At 36.8% G+C, this 16,676-nt stretch overlaps 1 protein-coding gene across 3 annotated transcripts in view; it reads left to right on the top strand.

Moving 5' to 3' along the window:
- Positions 1–8,972, top strand: part of METTL15 (methyltransferase 15, mitochondrial 12S rRNA N4-cytidine) — a 90,537-nt gene extending 81,565 nt beyond the window's left edge. For all 3 annotated transcript variants that reach the window (XM_062614232.1, XM_062614229.1, XM_062614231.1), the window contains one exon: positions 7,926–8,972. In XM_062614232.1, the coding sequence (XP_062470216.1) occupies positions 7,926–8,371 (446 nt within the window). In that variant the 3' untranslated portion in view covers positions 8,372–8,972. The remainder of the gene's footprint in view (positions 1–7,925) is intronic.
- The last annotated feature ends 7,704 nt before the right edge of the window (positions 8,973–16,676 follow it).

Genomic DNA, 16,676 nt, shown 5'->3' on the forward strand with positions numbered 1-16,676 from the left:
TAATCCTGCCTATTCTGCTCTGATGTCAGCATGCACTCTGTCTTTCTTTTTTCAGCTCCCACTTTTTGTATTATAGTTTGATGATTAGCCTAATGATAGATTTTGCATGAAGTGATTTATCATTTTGCCAACCAAGTTGAAACACAGATTGACAGCAGCCTAGGGAATCCTTTATCCCCACTATTGATAAACTTTCAAATATCAACGCATCATATACCTCTCAGTTTTAGATTTCTACATTTTAATATTTTGAAGGAAGTTTCCAATTATGAATGAAATCAGTTCCTTTCTGTCTGCTTAAAGAACCAGGAAGCAAAAAGTAAAGCAATACCTAGCTTGCTTCATCTTGTGAACGCCAACTAGATCAGCCTGAAGCGAATATTGAAACACTTCATCTTACTTGCTCTTCACTGTAAACAACTTGAACAAAATGCAGTTACGTGGGAACTGTGCTCACATCAAGAACCTTCCTGTTTGTGTTCTCAAGTGCAAATGTTCAAGGAAAAAATTGAAGACACAAACCCTATTCATTAACATTATAATATGCAATGTTAATTTCTTTTTATAACCAAGAAATTAAAATTACTGGGTCTTGTCACAGACAAGTCCAAGCTGCTGATTCCTTTGAGTACAGACTTTTAAAATGGCTGTCCAGATTTAATATTTACTGGAGAATAGTGTTAAATGTTGTATCATTATCCTGAAGACTTTTTAAAAATAGATTGTATTCTTAAAAAAATTGTGTTACTTAAACTGGAAGTTCACAGGACTTACGTTTAATGACCAACAAACAAATCAAAAGGTTTGAATTTGTGTAAGTCATGATGCTTTAGCAAAATGTCCAGTCAAGCAAGGCCCAATTTTTAGATGATATAGTTAAAGACCTGGAAACATTGGTTGCTGTTATAAGTTCCTGGTGTAAATATAGTGAATGTGAAATGTGAGGAACAATCTGAAACAAAGAGATTAAATATTGTGAGTCTTTTATGAAACTTGAAGAGTTATATTTTTAATGTAGTCATTGTCATCAACATTATGAACAAATAATGTAGGGTTTTGACACATCTCAACATGTAAGTTGAAAAACTGCTGATTAATAGTAGTACTGTTACTGAGATTGAAGTAATGGCATCGCTATGCTAAACATGTCATGTGTTGTAGGCTATGAACAAGCAACTCAATAATTTCTGAAATGATGGTGTGCACTAGCTTAAACTAAGAAAAGCAAAATACTAGTGCATCAAATACAGGGATTGAAGAACCCTTCATGTTTAATGTGTTGCATGTGGGTCATCACTTAGGGGTTACTTTCTGTGACAATGAGAAGAGTTTTTTGTTCTCACTTTAAACTGTGCTATATTTGAAGACCACCTTGATGCATGAACCAGGTATGCATTAGATAGTGCACATGCCAGAGTCAATGAATCCAGCACATAGCTGCCAACACAGTAAATATGTATGTTTTGTGGGTTTTTTTTTTTTGAAGTATATGCAAATTTTTGAAGTGGATGATTTTAGGACTGTTACACTGATCTGTTTGGGTAGAACTTCTTCCAATCTTAATTTCCAATCTTTAATCTTCCAGTAAAGGAGCACAGTGATGGATCATACTAGTTTTTGAACTGATTATACCTTAAGAAAATTTCTGGTAACTATATTTATTTAACTTACAATTTTTCATCAATATGTATTCTTATGTAAAATACCTGTGAAGTTATTGAGGTAAGCCAGAGCTTGAGTGCCAGAGACCACAGCTACAGGATCCTCTTGGTGGCACAGCACAAAGAAAGCTCCTCACTAACAGGTCATAGAGTAAAATCTGTGATGTCCTGTAGTTAAATGTCAAGTCCTTTAAAAAATAAAATATTAATTAGAACAATCAAATCTTGTACTTTAGATTTTGCAGACTCTATAAAAGCATGAGGATCTCTCCAGAACAGGATTTTATTTTGTTTAGTATAGGAGCAAGAAAACAAGCAAAAAATCTAGCCAATAAGGCTGGGTATTTGTCTCTTTCTCTGCTAGTATCAGTATCTGAGAATTTATGTATAGGCCATATTTCTTTATAGATTACTATATAGATTTTCTAGAACTTAAAAGTTTGGTGTTACGGTCCAGCCGATAACCAGACTCCCAAGACAGCTAGATTTGGACTGGAAAAAATAATTTCTATATATAAAATCCTAGACTTCTGGTCTTTCTTACCAGTAGGTTAGAACATGTACTGCTGTTGCTAACTGATTTGGAGGTAAGAGTGAAGGATGTATTTAAAAAGCAAACAAACCAGATACAGAACAATCAGCCATGTCTAAAGCATGTATTAGCAAGAATTGTAATTTTAAGGTATAGATGGAAAAAATGTATAAATAGAATTTTAAGACAAGATCGCCAACAACAGCTTGAAGCTAACTCAGATATCCAAGGGACTTCTTGCTCTCCTTTGTTCCAATTCAAGAAAATAATTCCTTCTAAAAATAGAGCCTGAAAGATCTCTCTCTGCAAACCGTGACAATGAATAAGGTCCTACAAGAAAGAAATCTACAGGAAGTTTGGTGCTCTTTTTTTTTTTTTTTTTTTTGTGTGTGTGTGTGTGGTGTTTTTTTTCTTGTTATCAAAAAGGCTTCTGACCTGTTTATCTAAGGAGATGCCTGTGAGCATGCAGTCTGAAGTTCACATGGGGAAAAAGGAGGAGTTTTTTGTTCAGTCAGGCGAGCATCATCTCTTCCTGCATCACAGCTGGACTTTAGTTGCTGTTTATAGTTTTTACACAGCTATCTGCAGCTGTGAACGCCCTGTATATGCTAAAGATCAGTAGTTCTCAGCTGCAGGTCTGTGAATAGATGTGTGGAAGTCAATTAAGTGCTTCTGATGGCTTTTGCTGTAGCTCATGGAGTTGTTTTGAAACAGTGGGTTAAACTCACTGTGCTGGAAAACCAGTTAAAATAGGGAATCTTTTAGAATGTGATTTTAATAATGCTTTTTCTATACAACCTATGATCTATTTTTACTCTTTTTGTGGGTAATATACTTTATTATTTAACAGAATTCATTTTTTCTCAGTGATATTTACATATGTAATCTATTAACAGATCATTTTAGGGTCATGTAATCACTTGGACTTGAAAAGAATTGATGAGGAGATATTAAAGATATTTGAAAAGTTTAAAAGGAACTTTAACGGGTAAAGTCGTCGGTCTCAGACTGCTTCACATTTATAGACTTTAATTATCAGTTTGGAATTTGTAATGTTGCCTGAATTTCAGATGGGTGAGGATGAGCACTGTACTGAGGGAGCCTAGACAAAAGGACATTCCTTGCGTCACAGAAACTTATTAAACGCCATGCTAATTCAACAGACAGATTCCTGCAAACAAGTGCACGATCTGAATTAATTTTTAAACTCTCCCACTCTCAAACACTCTGGGGACTTTAATAATTTCTGTTGACAGGCACAGCACATTGTTCATTTCATTCACAAGCTTTAAAATTCCAATACATTTCAACACGTGAATCTATTAGGTTTTTACAAGTCTGAGTAACATCATGGCATCCTACACCTAAGAATGATAATTTTTCTCCCTGGGATTTCAAACAAGTCATCTAGCCAGAAGCGTGGTGTTTTTATGAATGGAATTCATTTTACAAGCTTCCCATGCAGTTTTTTATATTTCTGTACATTGTACAGCCTGTTACCAGGAAGGATTTTCTTCTAGTGTCATGGTAATTGGAGGGGGCTGGGTGAGAGATTTTATGCCTTAGCAGAAAGCACAAGTAGGTTTTTATTTAACTATACCAAAGGACTAAGAGTGGGGTAGGAAAATTTTTCACCTCTTGATCATACATCTACTGTTTTTACTAAAAAGGTGAAGGCCAGTGTGACAGAAATCACTACTACAGATTTATTAGTTAATCCCAGTCTCTGAAGACAGACCAGTAAGCCTTTGAACTTGGAAATGGTTAGATTTTGGCTTTAGTTTGGAGGGGTTATTTGAAGAATGCTGCAAATTGGCTGCATTTTTTTTTTTACCAGTTTCCTGAATATCAGTGTTCTGTACCATTATGTATGACCCACAGTGCTGTTTATACACGTTCAGCTGTGACCAGTAAGGTTCTGTTATACATCCAGAATATAGCTGGGTTTGAATTTATTTTTCTTCATGTAATTGTTAATCATCAGAGAGGATTATTGTAGGAAGAACCCAACAACCCTGGCAGGACAAATGGAGATCCTTCCAAAAGACATGGTAGTGCCCCATTCATGCTGCTAGCCTGAGTATTTCCTTTCTTTTGCTTACCTATTCAGCATTGCAACTGGAAAATAGCAGGAGATGAAACTTGCAATATTTTACTAAAATTCCAGTGAGATTGGCTGTGGGAATTGAAACCAAGGATCTCATCCTAGGCTTCTGTTTTTATGGTTAGGTTCCAGTCAAGTAGCACAGTCAGTTTTGTACGTAAATTACATTCTGTACTCTTGCGGGTTGGCTTCATTTTTATCTGTGATACTTTGGGAAGCTGACATACTCTTAGAATATCAGAAATGGATCATTCCCCAGAAACCGACCATATTTTTAGGAAATCCTTAGTCTGCTAAAATATGATAGTTAACAATTCTGGATCTGCTTTGAGGGGTCAACACCAGCTCTGGGCAGGTAGTAACAACCCAAAATTATGTATAAAACTGATGCTTTTCTCATCATAGCTGTAAATTGTTCATCAAGGGGCAGGAACATTAGAGGTTGAACTGAAAAAACGTAGCATGTTTTCTAACCCTAACATAATTTATCATACCTAATATTTTGTAATGGAGTGGTGCTTTTTCATTCCAATTACAACTGTTTTCCTAAAGTGAGCATGATAACAGTGAGCTTGGATTTGGAAGGGAGGAGGGGAAGAGTGAGGTGTGCTTTTAATGTTTTTTAAAATAGGCTTAGAAAAAGAGATTTGTTAGAGAGAGATCTGGGAGGGATCTTCTATAAGTATTTTCTTTAAGGATTCTGCAACTGAATTCAAAAGATACCTGAGTATCTGATGTTTCAACTTCAAATTCCACTGAAGCAAAATGCTTAGGGTCTTATGGAGAATCTGAAGCTATTTAGTCACGTAGTGCATATCCTTTGGTGGTTTTGGATACATTACATGATGATTTTAAACATTGCTGCTTCGTTTAATAATTATTCGAAAGTTCTGAGCATACGGCTAGTGTGGATAACCTGTTAGTTGACCATTTAAAGAAAATTGTTTATTTTTCTCAGCAAAACATTCCCTTATATTAGGCTTCAAGAGACAGTTTTCTTCACACACAAGTAGCAATCAGTGGCAGTTTCAATGATTCCATTTCCAAATAATCAAGTTTTAGGTATGTAAAGAATTACATAAACAGATACTGTCCCAGGCAGTAGAAGCTTAGTGTCAGTTGGCTTCTTGGGACATCTTGCCTTCTGTGATTCTGAGTTCTCCTTTTAGTTCAGCTCTTTAATCAAAGCAGTCTTCATGACTCTTAAAATGAGGGCGTAGATGCTTTTAATGATTTATAGAAAAGCATAGAGCTTGGTGTTCCCAAAGTCAGAAATTCTATTAGCTACCCAGTGTACCTGGTTTTGGAGTTTGTAAGTGATGGAGGAGCGTAGCACCTGCATGTTAAATTTATTTGTAAAAAAGTATTTATTTATCTATTTATTTATTGTAAAACATTATATTTTTTATTTATTTGTAAATTTTGTAAAACAGAGTTTAAAGTTCCTGTGCAGTAGTTTCTACTGGGAGAAGTTGATCCTTTTGCTACTTTCTTTATTGAAAGAGTGTGGAACTAGGAAACAGCCATAGCTACGATTGGTCTCTTCAGTGAATTGAGGAACTGTTGGCATTAGAGTCAGAAGAGGTAGGGAATGTAGTTGAGAAAATTGAGGATGCAGAAATGCATATTAGATACATTGCATACATGATAACAGCGTTGTTAATAATTATTGGATTATTGGCCTCTACCTTAGCTGAACACTGGTGATTGCTTCTGTGTTTGTGATGCCAAATACTTAGGTTTTCTTACCTAAGTATTTATTTTCTTACCTTTAAAAGTTTAAGTTTTTTTAAAAGTTAAAAGTTTTTAAGTTTTCTTACGTTTAGAACTCTTGAGAGTTCCACTAATAAAATATTTTGTGCCAACGTACTGGATTATGATGTCTCTATTCAATCTTTTTTTTCAGTCACCTGTGTAGATGTAAATTCAGTCAGCTTGTTTGAGAGGTATCATGTTCTTGTACTCCACTATGTGGAATATCAATTACTTGATTATGAACTGCATTAACTTTAAACTCATTGCATTGTTTTAGTTTAGCACTGGCATGCAATTAAGGCATTCTGCTGCATCCATACCAGCTGTATTGCCTTATCTTTAATGGGCCCTCTTGTTTGAAAAATTAGTTCTTTTCAGTTATGCACTAGCATTATTCATTCAGTTTATCTTTACCAGGCTCCTTTGCTCACTCACATAATAGTTTATAAGTTTACTCAGGTTTCAGAGATGTTGTGAGACTCTTGCACTTCAGTCCTTTTGGTGCATCAGATCTATACTCAGATATTGAAGATTCAAGCTAAAAAAGCAACAGCATCAGCTGTGTTTTCTAAATTTGTCAAGATATTTTTGTGAACATTTGAGAACACACAGGTGTAGAGGTCAACAATTTTTAGTCCCAAACAAGGATGTCTCTTTTAAACTTTAAGTAATTCATTGAAAGATACTTATCACCAGATAGATGCTGTTTTCATCTTAACTACGCTTTCTTCGCAGATAGAGATATTTAGAAGGCAACAATTAAAATTGTTCCCATCATATATTTTATTTTTTACTTTATTTCCTTGAGAGCATAGAACCAACCACCATCAATACTGAACTGACACTGACTACACTGAGCTGTAAAGTGAAGCTTATCTAGCGCATCTTCATTTTTTCCCTATCTTCGAATCATAGAATAGTTAGGGTTGGAAAGGACCTTAAGATCATCAAGTTCTAACTCCCCTGCCATGGGCAGGGACACCTCACACTAAACCATGTCACCCAAGGCCTCGTCCAACCTGGCCTTGAACACTGCCAGGGATGGAGCATTCACAACCTCCCTGGGCAACCCATTCCAGTGCCTCACCACCCTAACAGGAAAGAAGTTCCTCCTTATATCCAGTCTAAACTTCTCCTGTTTAAGTTTTAACCCATTACCCCTTGTCCTGTCACTACAGTCCCTAATGAAGAGTCCCTCCCTAGCATCCCTATAGGCCCCCTTCAGATACTGGAAGGCTGCTAGGAGGTCTCCACACAGCCTTCTCTTCTCCAGGCTGAACAGCCCCAACTTTCTCAGCCCGTCTTCATATGGGAGGTGCTCCAGTCCCCTGATCATCCTCGTGGCCCTTCTCTGGACTTGTTCCAGCTGTTCCATGTCCTTTTTATGCTGAGGACACCAGAACTGCACACAATACTCCAGGTAAGGTCTCAGAAGAGCAGAGTAAAGGGGCAGGATCACCTCCTTCGACCTGCTGGTCATGCTCCTTCCTTTTGATGCAGCCCAGGATATGGTTGCCTATCTGGGCTGCAAGCACACATTGCTGGCTCATGTTCATTTTCTCATCTTGGTTTCAAACATCAAACCATCATTTTGTATTTTAACTTTGTGATATGTTTGGGGAAGGAATTGCTATGAAAGATTCTAGGAAAAAGCCCCAACTCTCAACCACCAGCCAGCTCAGTTCAATAGATTTTAATTTCAGCAATGTGAATTCAAAGCAGGAAATAAAGATACATTATAAAGAAGGAAGCTCACCACTCAGGGTTCAGTTGTAAGTATGCTTTCCCTTAAAGTCATCAGATATGCGTGGGCTCATGTCAGGATAGTAGAAATAACAAGATATTAACATATACCTTTCAAAATCTCCAACAGGTGCTTTTCCGGCATCAGCACTGTATGCACGGAAGGATTTGCTGCAGAGACCTACACATATTGCTACCAAAACTTTCCAAGCTCTGCGAATATTTGTAAATAATGAACTCCATGAACTCCTTATGGGGCTGAAGACAGCTGAGAAGTTTCTAAAACCTGGAGGTCGCCTCGTAGCCATCTCCTTTCATTCACTAGAAGATCGTATTATCAAACGTTTTTTTCATGGAATAGACATGACAGAGAAGTACAGTCTTGGTGCAAAACAGAAGATAAGGCAGGCTCTGAGAAGCTGCTCCAAAGAAGAAGATACAGAAGAAATATCCCCTGGAAATTCCAATTCAAAGTGGATTTCTATACAGAGAAAAGTTCTCACACCCCAGGCCAAGGATATTCAAACAAACCCAAGAGGAAGGTCAGCCAAGCTAAGAGCTGCTGTTAAACTCTAAAACAAAACAGATGATTGTATAATTGTATCATTTCCTTACATTTTGTTTTCCAGAAGGCTAAGTGGGATAGTATCAAACTAAAAAAAAAAAAATTTAAGGCTGTTAGAAAACATTTCTTTCTTACCTTTGTGTTTCTTTCAAATTAGGATGTAGTGCAGAGCATCAGAAGGTAAAATAAATAAATTAAATGCAGATAGGTGGGTGTCACTAATTATGCAAAAACGACATTTTTTAAAAAGAGCATCAAACAAAAAGTTTATAGAAATTATAGGTTTGATGTATTTATGGTGTTTCCTTTAGATTTAATTCAAATCCCTGACATTAACAATCTCAACTCAGTAGCTGATTGAGACATCCATTTTTACGGGGTTTCACGCACCTCAGTCAGATGGCTGGTTTAGTCTAGGGTAAGTTTAAACTAACCTAAGAATTCATGATACTCAAGTCTCTGTTTCTTAGCTGACTTTTTGCATGGATGCTTGTGGGGCAAGTGCTAGTTCTTGCAAAAATAAACTGGTATCTGTATGTTATGTTCTATCCAGGAATTTGTAAATTGACTCTTTATGTTTTCTTCTAAATAAATATTTACTTTTTGGAGTGATCACTTGGTTATTTATTAATTATGGAATCTAAATAATAAACATATACTGGGGGGAAAAGATACTTATAAGAGCACTGTTTGCAATTGAACACTACAAACAAGCAGTCACATTTGTACTTGGCCTGTTCCTGTGACCCTAACTTCTGTGCATAGATCCAGTACAACCTTTAGGTGTGTACGAAATTCTAATTAACCCATCCAGAAAAGGTGTTGTGGGTCTTATGAAGTGTCCTCCTTTGCTGGTGATCATTTATGAAGAGGTGCTACTTAGGTAAGTATTGAAATATTTTATCAAAGGCCCATTGTAGCCCCATTTTCCTATTTGGATGCTATACTAGGTAGTAGGACATGTAACAATTTATTTTTTTAGTAAGTCAATATGAATTGGATATTTTAATAAAAGACCATTGTTTTGCTGTCTTTGCATGTTATAAAGGATCGGAAAGTAGTGTAAATTTCAATTTCTTTGACCTCTGATCCATCTCTTCAGGAAGAAAAGACTCAATATTGTTTAATTCGTTGGTCATGTAATGTGTTCTTAGGTATACATGATAATATCTGTCACTAATCTGAGATGAAGTTGGGTGGTGATGGGCATTTCATTATTTTCTGAAATTTCAGTATTTTTCAGCTAGTTTCATTCTACCTGCTGTTAAATATTAAATAAAACATTCCACTTCAAATAATATTGCTTACTGTTGACATCTTAGAGACAAGAGACTGTACCTTAAATAGACATTTTTTCATGCGAACATTAAGTATACACAGCTAACGTTATTTTTAGTTAAAATTCAATACTGAAATGTACTCCAAATGTAAGCTGGAAAAATTGTATGTCCAACACAGGCTTGGAAGAGTTGTAATGCCATGCTGTGCATTCTTCTGGAACACCCTTCAGGAAAAGACCATCCAATTACAACAGAAGTATCAGTAGCCCATAAATTATATGAAAACATTACAATTCCTTGTTTAAAACAATGATTCAAATCCATCCACTCTCAGATCTGATTTCAAAAGCAGTTTCTTATGATTGTTGAACCTAGTGTAGGTCAGGTTTTGTAAATATACTCCCTCGGTTAAGGACAGTAAGAGATGTTTCGTTATCTCTGGGTTGGAGTTGTGTGGTCATGGCACTGCATCAGCCACTGAGCTCTTTAGTGGATCTGTTTTTCTCAGGGTCATCTCGCTTTAAACCTATGGTATGGAGAGTCCTGGAATTGTAACTTCTGCTTACCTGAATAATCTGTCAAAGTATTCTTGTATCTTTAAACATTTAATTTAGTAGGTGAAGTTATGTGAAGGCTATTAGGTCTTCATGTTCTTACCAGGACACGTGTACATAGCATAACTTAAATTACCCTAGCATAGTATATGTGACATGTTAGCAAAACCGCCATCAAGTATGGTATTTATGAAGGAGATGGTATCTGGTGAAGAATTAGTCTCGCTGAAAACCAGGTCATGCTGTAGAGGTACAAATTGTGTATCATTCCTGAAATTTGCTATTCTACCTGAGCAATCTACATTTCCATACAGTGGAATGCAAGATTATCTATCAACAAGAAAAAATACTGTAGACCATGTTTATGAGGAATATAGAAACATCTAATGAGTAGAGACGTACAATATGGGTAATATTTGTAGAGAATATCAAGTGGTATTTGTAGAGAGACAATGGTGTTGCCAAGCAATACGTGCATGCAGAGCATATTGCTGAAGTATGTATCTTTTCATGTTAGTACTTCAAAGGGTGTGGGGAAACTTTAAAAAGGATCAAAAACCAGCTGTGAGACTACTCATATGCATTGTCAACATACTGTCCGTTAAAATGATTAGAAAACATGATTTAATTAGTTAATCCAAGTCCAGGTAGATGACATCAACTGCTCTACCCCTGTCCATCAGTTCTGTAGCCCCATCAGAGAAGGCCACCAAATTGGTCAGGCAGGATTTCCCCTTAGTGAAGCCATGCTGGCTGTCACCAAGCACCTTGTTGTTTTTCATGTGCCTTAGCATGCCTTCCAGGAGAATCTGCTCCAAGATTTTGCCAGGCACAGAGGTGAGACTGACTGGTCTGTAGTTCCCTGGGTCATCCATTTTCCCCTTCTTGAAAATGGGGGTTATATTTCCCTTTTTCCATTCGTTGGGAACTTCACCTGACTGCCATGATTTTTCAAATATGATGGCCAGCGGCTTAGCAACTTCATTTGCCAGCTCCTTCAGGACCCACGGATGGCTATGGGGGGTTGGAACTTGATGATCTTAAGGTCCTTTCCAGCCCTAACTATTCTATGATTCTAACATAAAGACTTGATATGCTGTTGAAAGTGCCTACCTGTTGTAGGGATTTCCACAGAGTAATTGTTTGACAACTAGACACAGCTACCTATGAAGAAAGTTTTTATAGTAAAGACATAGTACTTTAGAAAAATATAATTTTAAAGTATAAGCACAATTAGCTACATTTATAGCCCACGGGGGCCTACCAAAAACTACTACTTACCTATTGCTTCCTAAAGAGAAAGGGTGTTCCGTTGTTTCAGAATGCAAGGGCTTAATCACGCTGTTTTCAAGTAATACCAGGGTTTAATATCTTTTCAGGTTCTTTTATCTATTTTTTTTTTCTAATATTACAGGTGGTTAATTTCTCAGTAGTCTTTTACAGTCACACCTGCTGAGATTGCCACTTGACTTGGAAAAATCCCAGTCTGAAACATCAACTTTTGTACAGATGAATTGGTATTTGATGAATGGAAGTTGGAAGGAGAGAGATTCCTAATGTAGTGTGAACAGGGAAAATACTTCAGTAAATGCTGTTGGCAAGTGAGCCTTCTAGTAGCAAGTATTGGATAAGACTTTTTGCATGCTGCTTTCCAGGGTTGCAATTCTGTGATTGCTAATGATTCATATAATTGCTCTAATATTACTCTTTGTATTGGAGAAGACATGGTATTAATTGGAGAGTTTATACTGCTTAATAGTGTAACAGCACAACGAGGGAAAACATGAGGAACTGTGCCCTGAGGAAAGGTGACTTGCAGTGGTGGGATGATTGCAATAAGCAGTCTTAGATACAGCTTGCTGGGGATTTTATTTGATTAATTTAAATTTTGAATAACTTAGATATCAGTCTTGACTCATTGGAGTATCACTGTACAAAAGTACAGGTGAAAAAATAGACAAATTTGAGCAAACAGAAGTAATAAACTCATAAGCAAATTTGTTGCTGTCCATCTTATTTAACATCTTTACCTCTAGCAAGAGTAATGAAGGGGTTCAGGCCTACTTCACTTAAGCCCCAAAATCTCTCCAGGAAGGGGCCTTCAGTAGTATTAGGACCATTTACACCTGGATTGCAAGCACTGTCTGGTGGTCTCTATATCCATACATTTATATTTTCCTGTAGCAGTTGCTTAAAACTAATCTGTAATTTAGAATAATATGCAATGTTATTATTTCTAAGTCTCTCTGAAGTATACCCAAATGTGGAGGTCGTTTTACACCTAAGGTATGCTGAAATTAAAGCTGGATTAATTAAGACTGCAGTGCTACAGTGAATCTTGCAACTAATTTAAATGAATGTAGAACAACTTCTTCCCTCCCCTTTCTCCCAGCCACTGTAGAAGACAGAAGAGAAAAACACGTTTAATTAAAAAGAAAAAAGCAGTAACATTTGAACACCTTAGGAAAAAAGTTATGAGGTTGTCATCCAATTTTAACACATTTTCATATATGCAGTATTCTGTTCCTTTTCTGTTCATTGCCTGATTTTACCTGTTTGGGGCTAAGCAGCAGCAGTTCAATAGTTCAGTCTCCGTCCATGGATTCAGAGCAGGGTTTCTAGTGGGAAGGTATATACAGTTCTAAATCCATCTCTGTATATTTTTCCCCTCTGTCTCCTTTGCAGTTAGGATTGTGTTTATCTTTCTGAGTCCTCTGTAAGCTTATCCCAGGGTGAATGAGAGGGAAGGGCTTTCCTTTTTCAGAAAGCTGTAATATGTGTCGTCCAACTTTATTAAAATTAAAGCTGTTGAATACTTGTCATCTTCATATATTTTAGTGATGAAATGCCATGGTTTTCAATATTGCTGTCACACCACTAAGACAGGGAAAGGAGCAAATATTTGTTAATGTGAAATCTGACCTAAAAAAACGGAGCAGGTGATCAGTTGCCTGAATGTCTTGCTGACATAGCTATGTTTATAAAAACTAAAACCTTTTCATTGTACCTCGATCTTTAGGCAAATTACACTTTTCCTGATGCTTTTAAAACCTACTTCGACTGGTTGTAACACTGAAAAAACAAGCTGGAGTTTTCTGAAATGTATGTTTGCAAATTTAAACGTGACAGCTGGGTTATATCTGTCTCTTTAAACAGTAAAACTGGAGATACAGCTCCCTCTATCTGTCCTGGGAATACCTCTGCTTTGTTCTATTTGTAGTGCACCTGCAAATGATTATACTAACAGCGTGTTTATTGTCAACATGAAGATACAAGATAAAAACAGGTGGGTAACTTACAGGTCAGCAGTTGTTTTAATTATGCTATCTGGAATTTTAGATGAATAAAGAGTGATTCATCTTCTTATCTGAAAACCCTTCAATCAAGATAGCTAATTCAAACGACAACCCCAAACTTGCACAGTACTCTTCTCACACATTGTCCTGGGTTCAGTTCTTTTCGATTCTCCTCTCCGTCCCTCCGGGAGCAGGGGGAGGGCAAGAAAGGGGGGGAAGTGAGCGAACGAGTTACCTGACTGGGTTTAAACCACGACACACATGTAATTTATTAGAATAAAATATATATGTATAAAAGTTCTAGTTATTATTTAGTGCGTATGGAATTTTGACAGGCATAACATTGGCAAATGTTTTTCATATTTTGTTTACATTCATTAAAAAGAAACGTTTATGCTGGTGGAAAAATGTGGATAAACAGTAAAACATGACGGGATACAACAGATACACAATGAAAATAAATGATGCTACATAAGTCACATTTTAGAGTTCATACATGCCAGAATACCCGACAAAAAACGTAGAGTTTAGTGTACTCCATTGTCATTTGTTCATGTGCCACGTCAGAGCCTGGATGTGATCCTGATAGAATGTAATCTGCTTTTCACTTTGAGATTGGCCGCGGTTTATATTTGCACTGAGTGTATACTAGAGCTCAGAAAAAGTCTCTACTAGGCTAATGATGATATTAGCATTTAGTGTTTTCTCTAATTATGCTTATAACATTAATATAGCAACATAACATGAGCAAGGTTATATCACAAGTTAGCATAAAAAAAAACCTCTCTCAAACCATTGTGGTGTAACTTGTACACTAAAATGTGTGGAAGCTTAGTAATAACTTATCAGCAATTCAGGCTAGAAAATCTTCTTAACTTCAAACTGTATTTTAAGCTCATTTCTACACACCTTTCCTGTAAATGGTATATTTATTTTTTCTTAATCAGAAGTAGTTTCATGCTAAAGAACATTTCTCATAGACTTTGTGAGGAACTGAAATAAGTAGTGTTGATGGTCCTGAGTGGTAAGTATCTGAAAATTAAAATAGCAGAAAAAGTGTTTTGTGCAAAACTTCTGTTCTCAAGAGTAATGATGTGTGCGTTCCTGTTAGTTAGTACATGTGCAACCTGAGAGCCTGATTTTGCAAGCTTTACTTATAGGTACAGTGTTGTTGCACTCTCATTTTACTTCCAATATGTCTCAAAGTTGTGAAATAGAAATGGGAGCTGAAATCTTGGGGGGCAATGAGGGCTGAGGGAACAGAGGCAAGTCCCATAGGTTGGTAGGGGAAAACAGAAAAGTTTTAACACTCTGCAGAAGAAGCTCCATTGAGATTGGGCAGTCCAGGCTTACTGCCTAGGCTCCTACAGTAGTGACTACGTACAATGGTGCTGAATTAACAAACATCTTGATGTGGAGGCAAGTCCACTGGTGTATGTTATACTGCATTTCCCAGTGGCTTAACCATGATGGCAGTGGGTTTCAGAATACCCAAGGTAGAAAAATAATAGTAAGTTAAAAAATCCTTTGAATTGGAGCTTATATATGTTTTTTTCCTACTTCTCTTGGGTGGCACAAGGGTGACAGAAAAAGCTATTTATATGTAACATAAATAGATAGAATCCCAGACTGGTTTGAGCTGGAAGGGACCTTCAAGCTCATCCAGTTCCAGTGCCTTGCCACAGGCAGGGACACTTTTCACTAGACCAGGTTGCTCCAAGCCCTGTCCAACCTGGCCTTGAACACTGCCAGGGATGGGGCATTATTTGTATTTTTAGATTTTGTTGCCCCTATTAAAGGTAATAAAAAGCTTCCATCGGTTTAAAAAACATGGGCTCAAGACCTAAATCTCACACATGCTGTAATTATCCTGTCTATTAAAAATGAGCCGGTGATGTGAAATTAAAAAACAGTGGATTAATTAAATGAGCTTGGCAAATACCCTGCCATATAGTTGTCCTGCACATAATAGTATTCTAGACCTAAGGTAATTAAGGAACGATTACAGATGTGTCACAATAACTTTCAGACCGGGACCCTGCCAGTTTTGCTTGTGTATGTCTTAAGTAACCAGTGCAGTGCTGCGCTGCACCCTGCATACCTGGGTGGGAGCACAGCTGTACCTGATAGTGTGATGACTGACACGGAGATTAAAATCTGAGCCTCCCCTTAAAATGTTACAATATCTTGGGGTTTAGATTTATTAGCCAATGCTTTATTGATAGAGCTCTAGTTGTTTGGAAAACAGGCTGAGTGCAGAGGGTGTTTTCTGGTTGCTGCTTGATCTGGGGAACTTTGGTTTTCTCTTGGGGCAAGCTAACTATTGTTCTTTTAAAATGAAGGGAAATATTCCTGGAATCCTGCAGCAGCAGTTAACATTTTTCTTTGAGACAAAAAGTAATGACTAAATTTATTTGCAGTGACCATTGACCCAGTTATATCCCAATGGGAGCACAGTCCTCTGTAAATACCACATTTCCTAGTAGTTCAGTAATACAGCCACATATTGAAAATACTCTTTTGCAGTTCAGCCACTTCCATAGTTATAAGTTATAGTTGGCAAATATTTTACTCAGCCTATTCAAGTCATAGCTTAGTTTTCAGGATCCTGTTTTGTTTCAGAAGCCTTTGTATAACAAAGAGTTAATGAAGCACTAAGTTTTCCTGAGAAAAGGCAATGGATTCCTTTCTTCAAATACATGCTTGTGCAAAGAGAACTGATATTTTTGCCCTTTTTTGTTGTTGTTTTTAACTTTGATGAGGAAATACAGATATAGTCACTTCTGCGTCATTTTTCTATTGAAGTAATTTACTGTATGTATTATGGGTGCAGAAGTAACATTGGATACTGAATATTTACAGTGTCACCTGAACTGACCTTACTCCCAATCCCTTCTTCTATCCTACAGAATAGGCAATGTTTCTCAGCAGACATTCACCCTTTGTTTTTCTTAATTTAATAACAAGGCTATAGAATAACTTTGCTTAAGGTTTTCTCTTCTCTAAGTGAAACCCACTCTTGTAATTTTACTTGGTTTTGCATATAAAAAGTATTTCTGTGTTCAAGTCACTGCATCTGATTCAGCACTGACAACACTCATTGTAATTAACAACATCTTTGTAATTACTGTTGTTCCATGTTTTCCCATGGGCGTGAGAGTCTCACCTTTCCTGAAAATGTCGAAG

Source organism: Pezoporus occidentalis, unplaced genomic scaffold, assembly GCF_034315485.1.
Source record: "Pezoporus occidentalis ecotype Australia unplaced genomic scaffold, CSIRO_AGI_Poc_V1 ctg173, whole genome shotgun sequence".
Classification (NCBI taxonomy): Eukaryota; Metazoa; Chordata; class Aves; order Psittaciformes; family Psittacidae; genus Pezoporus; species Pezoporus occidentalis.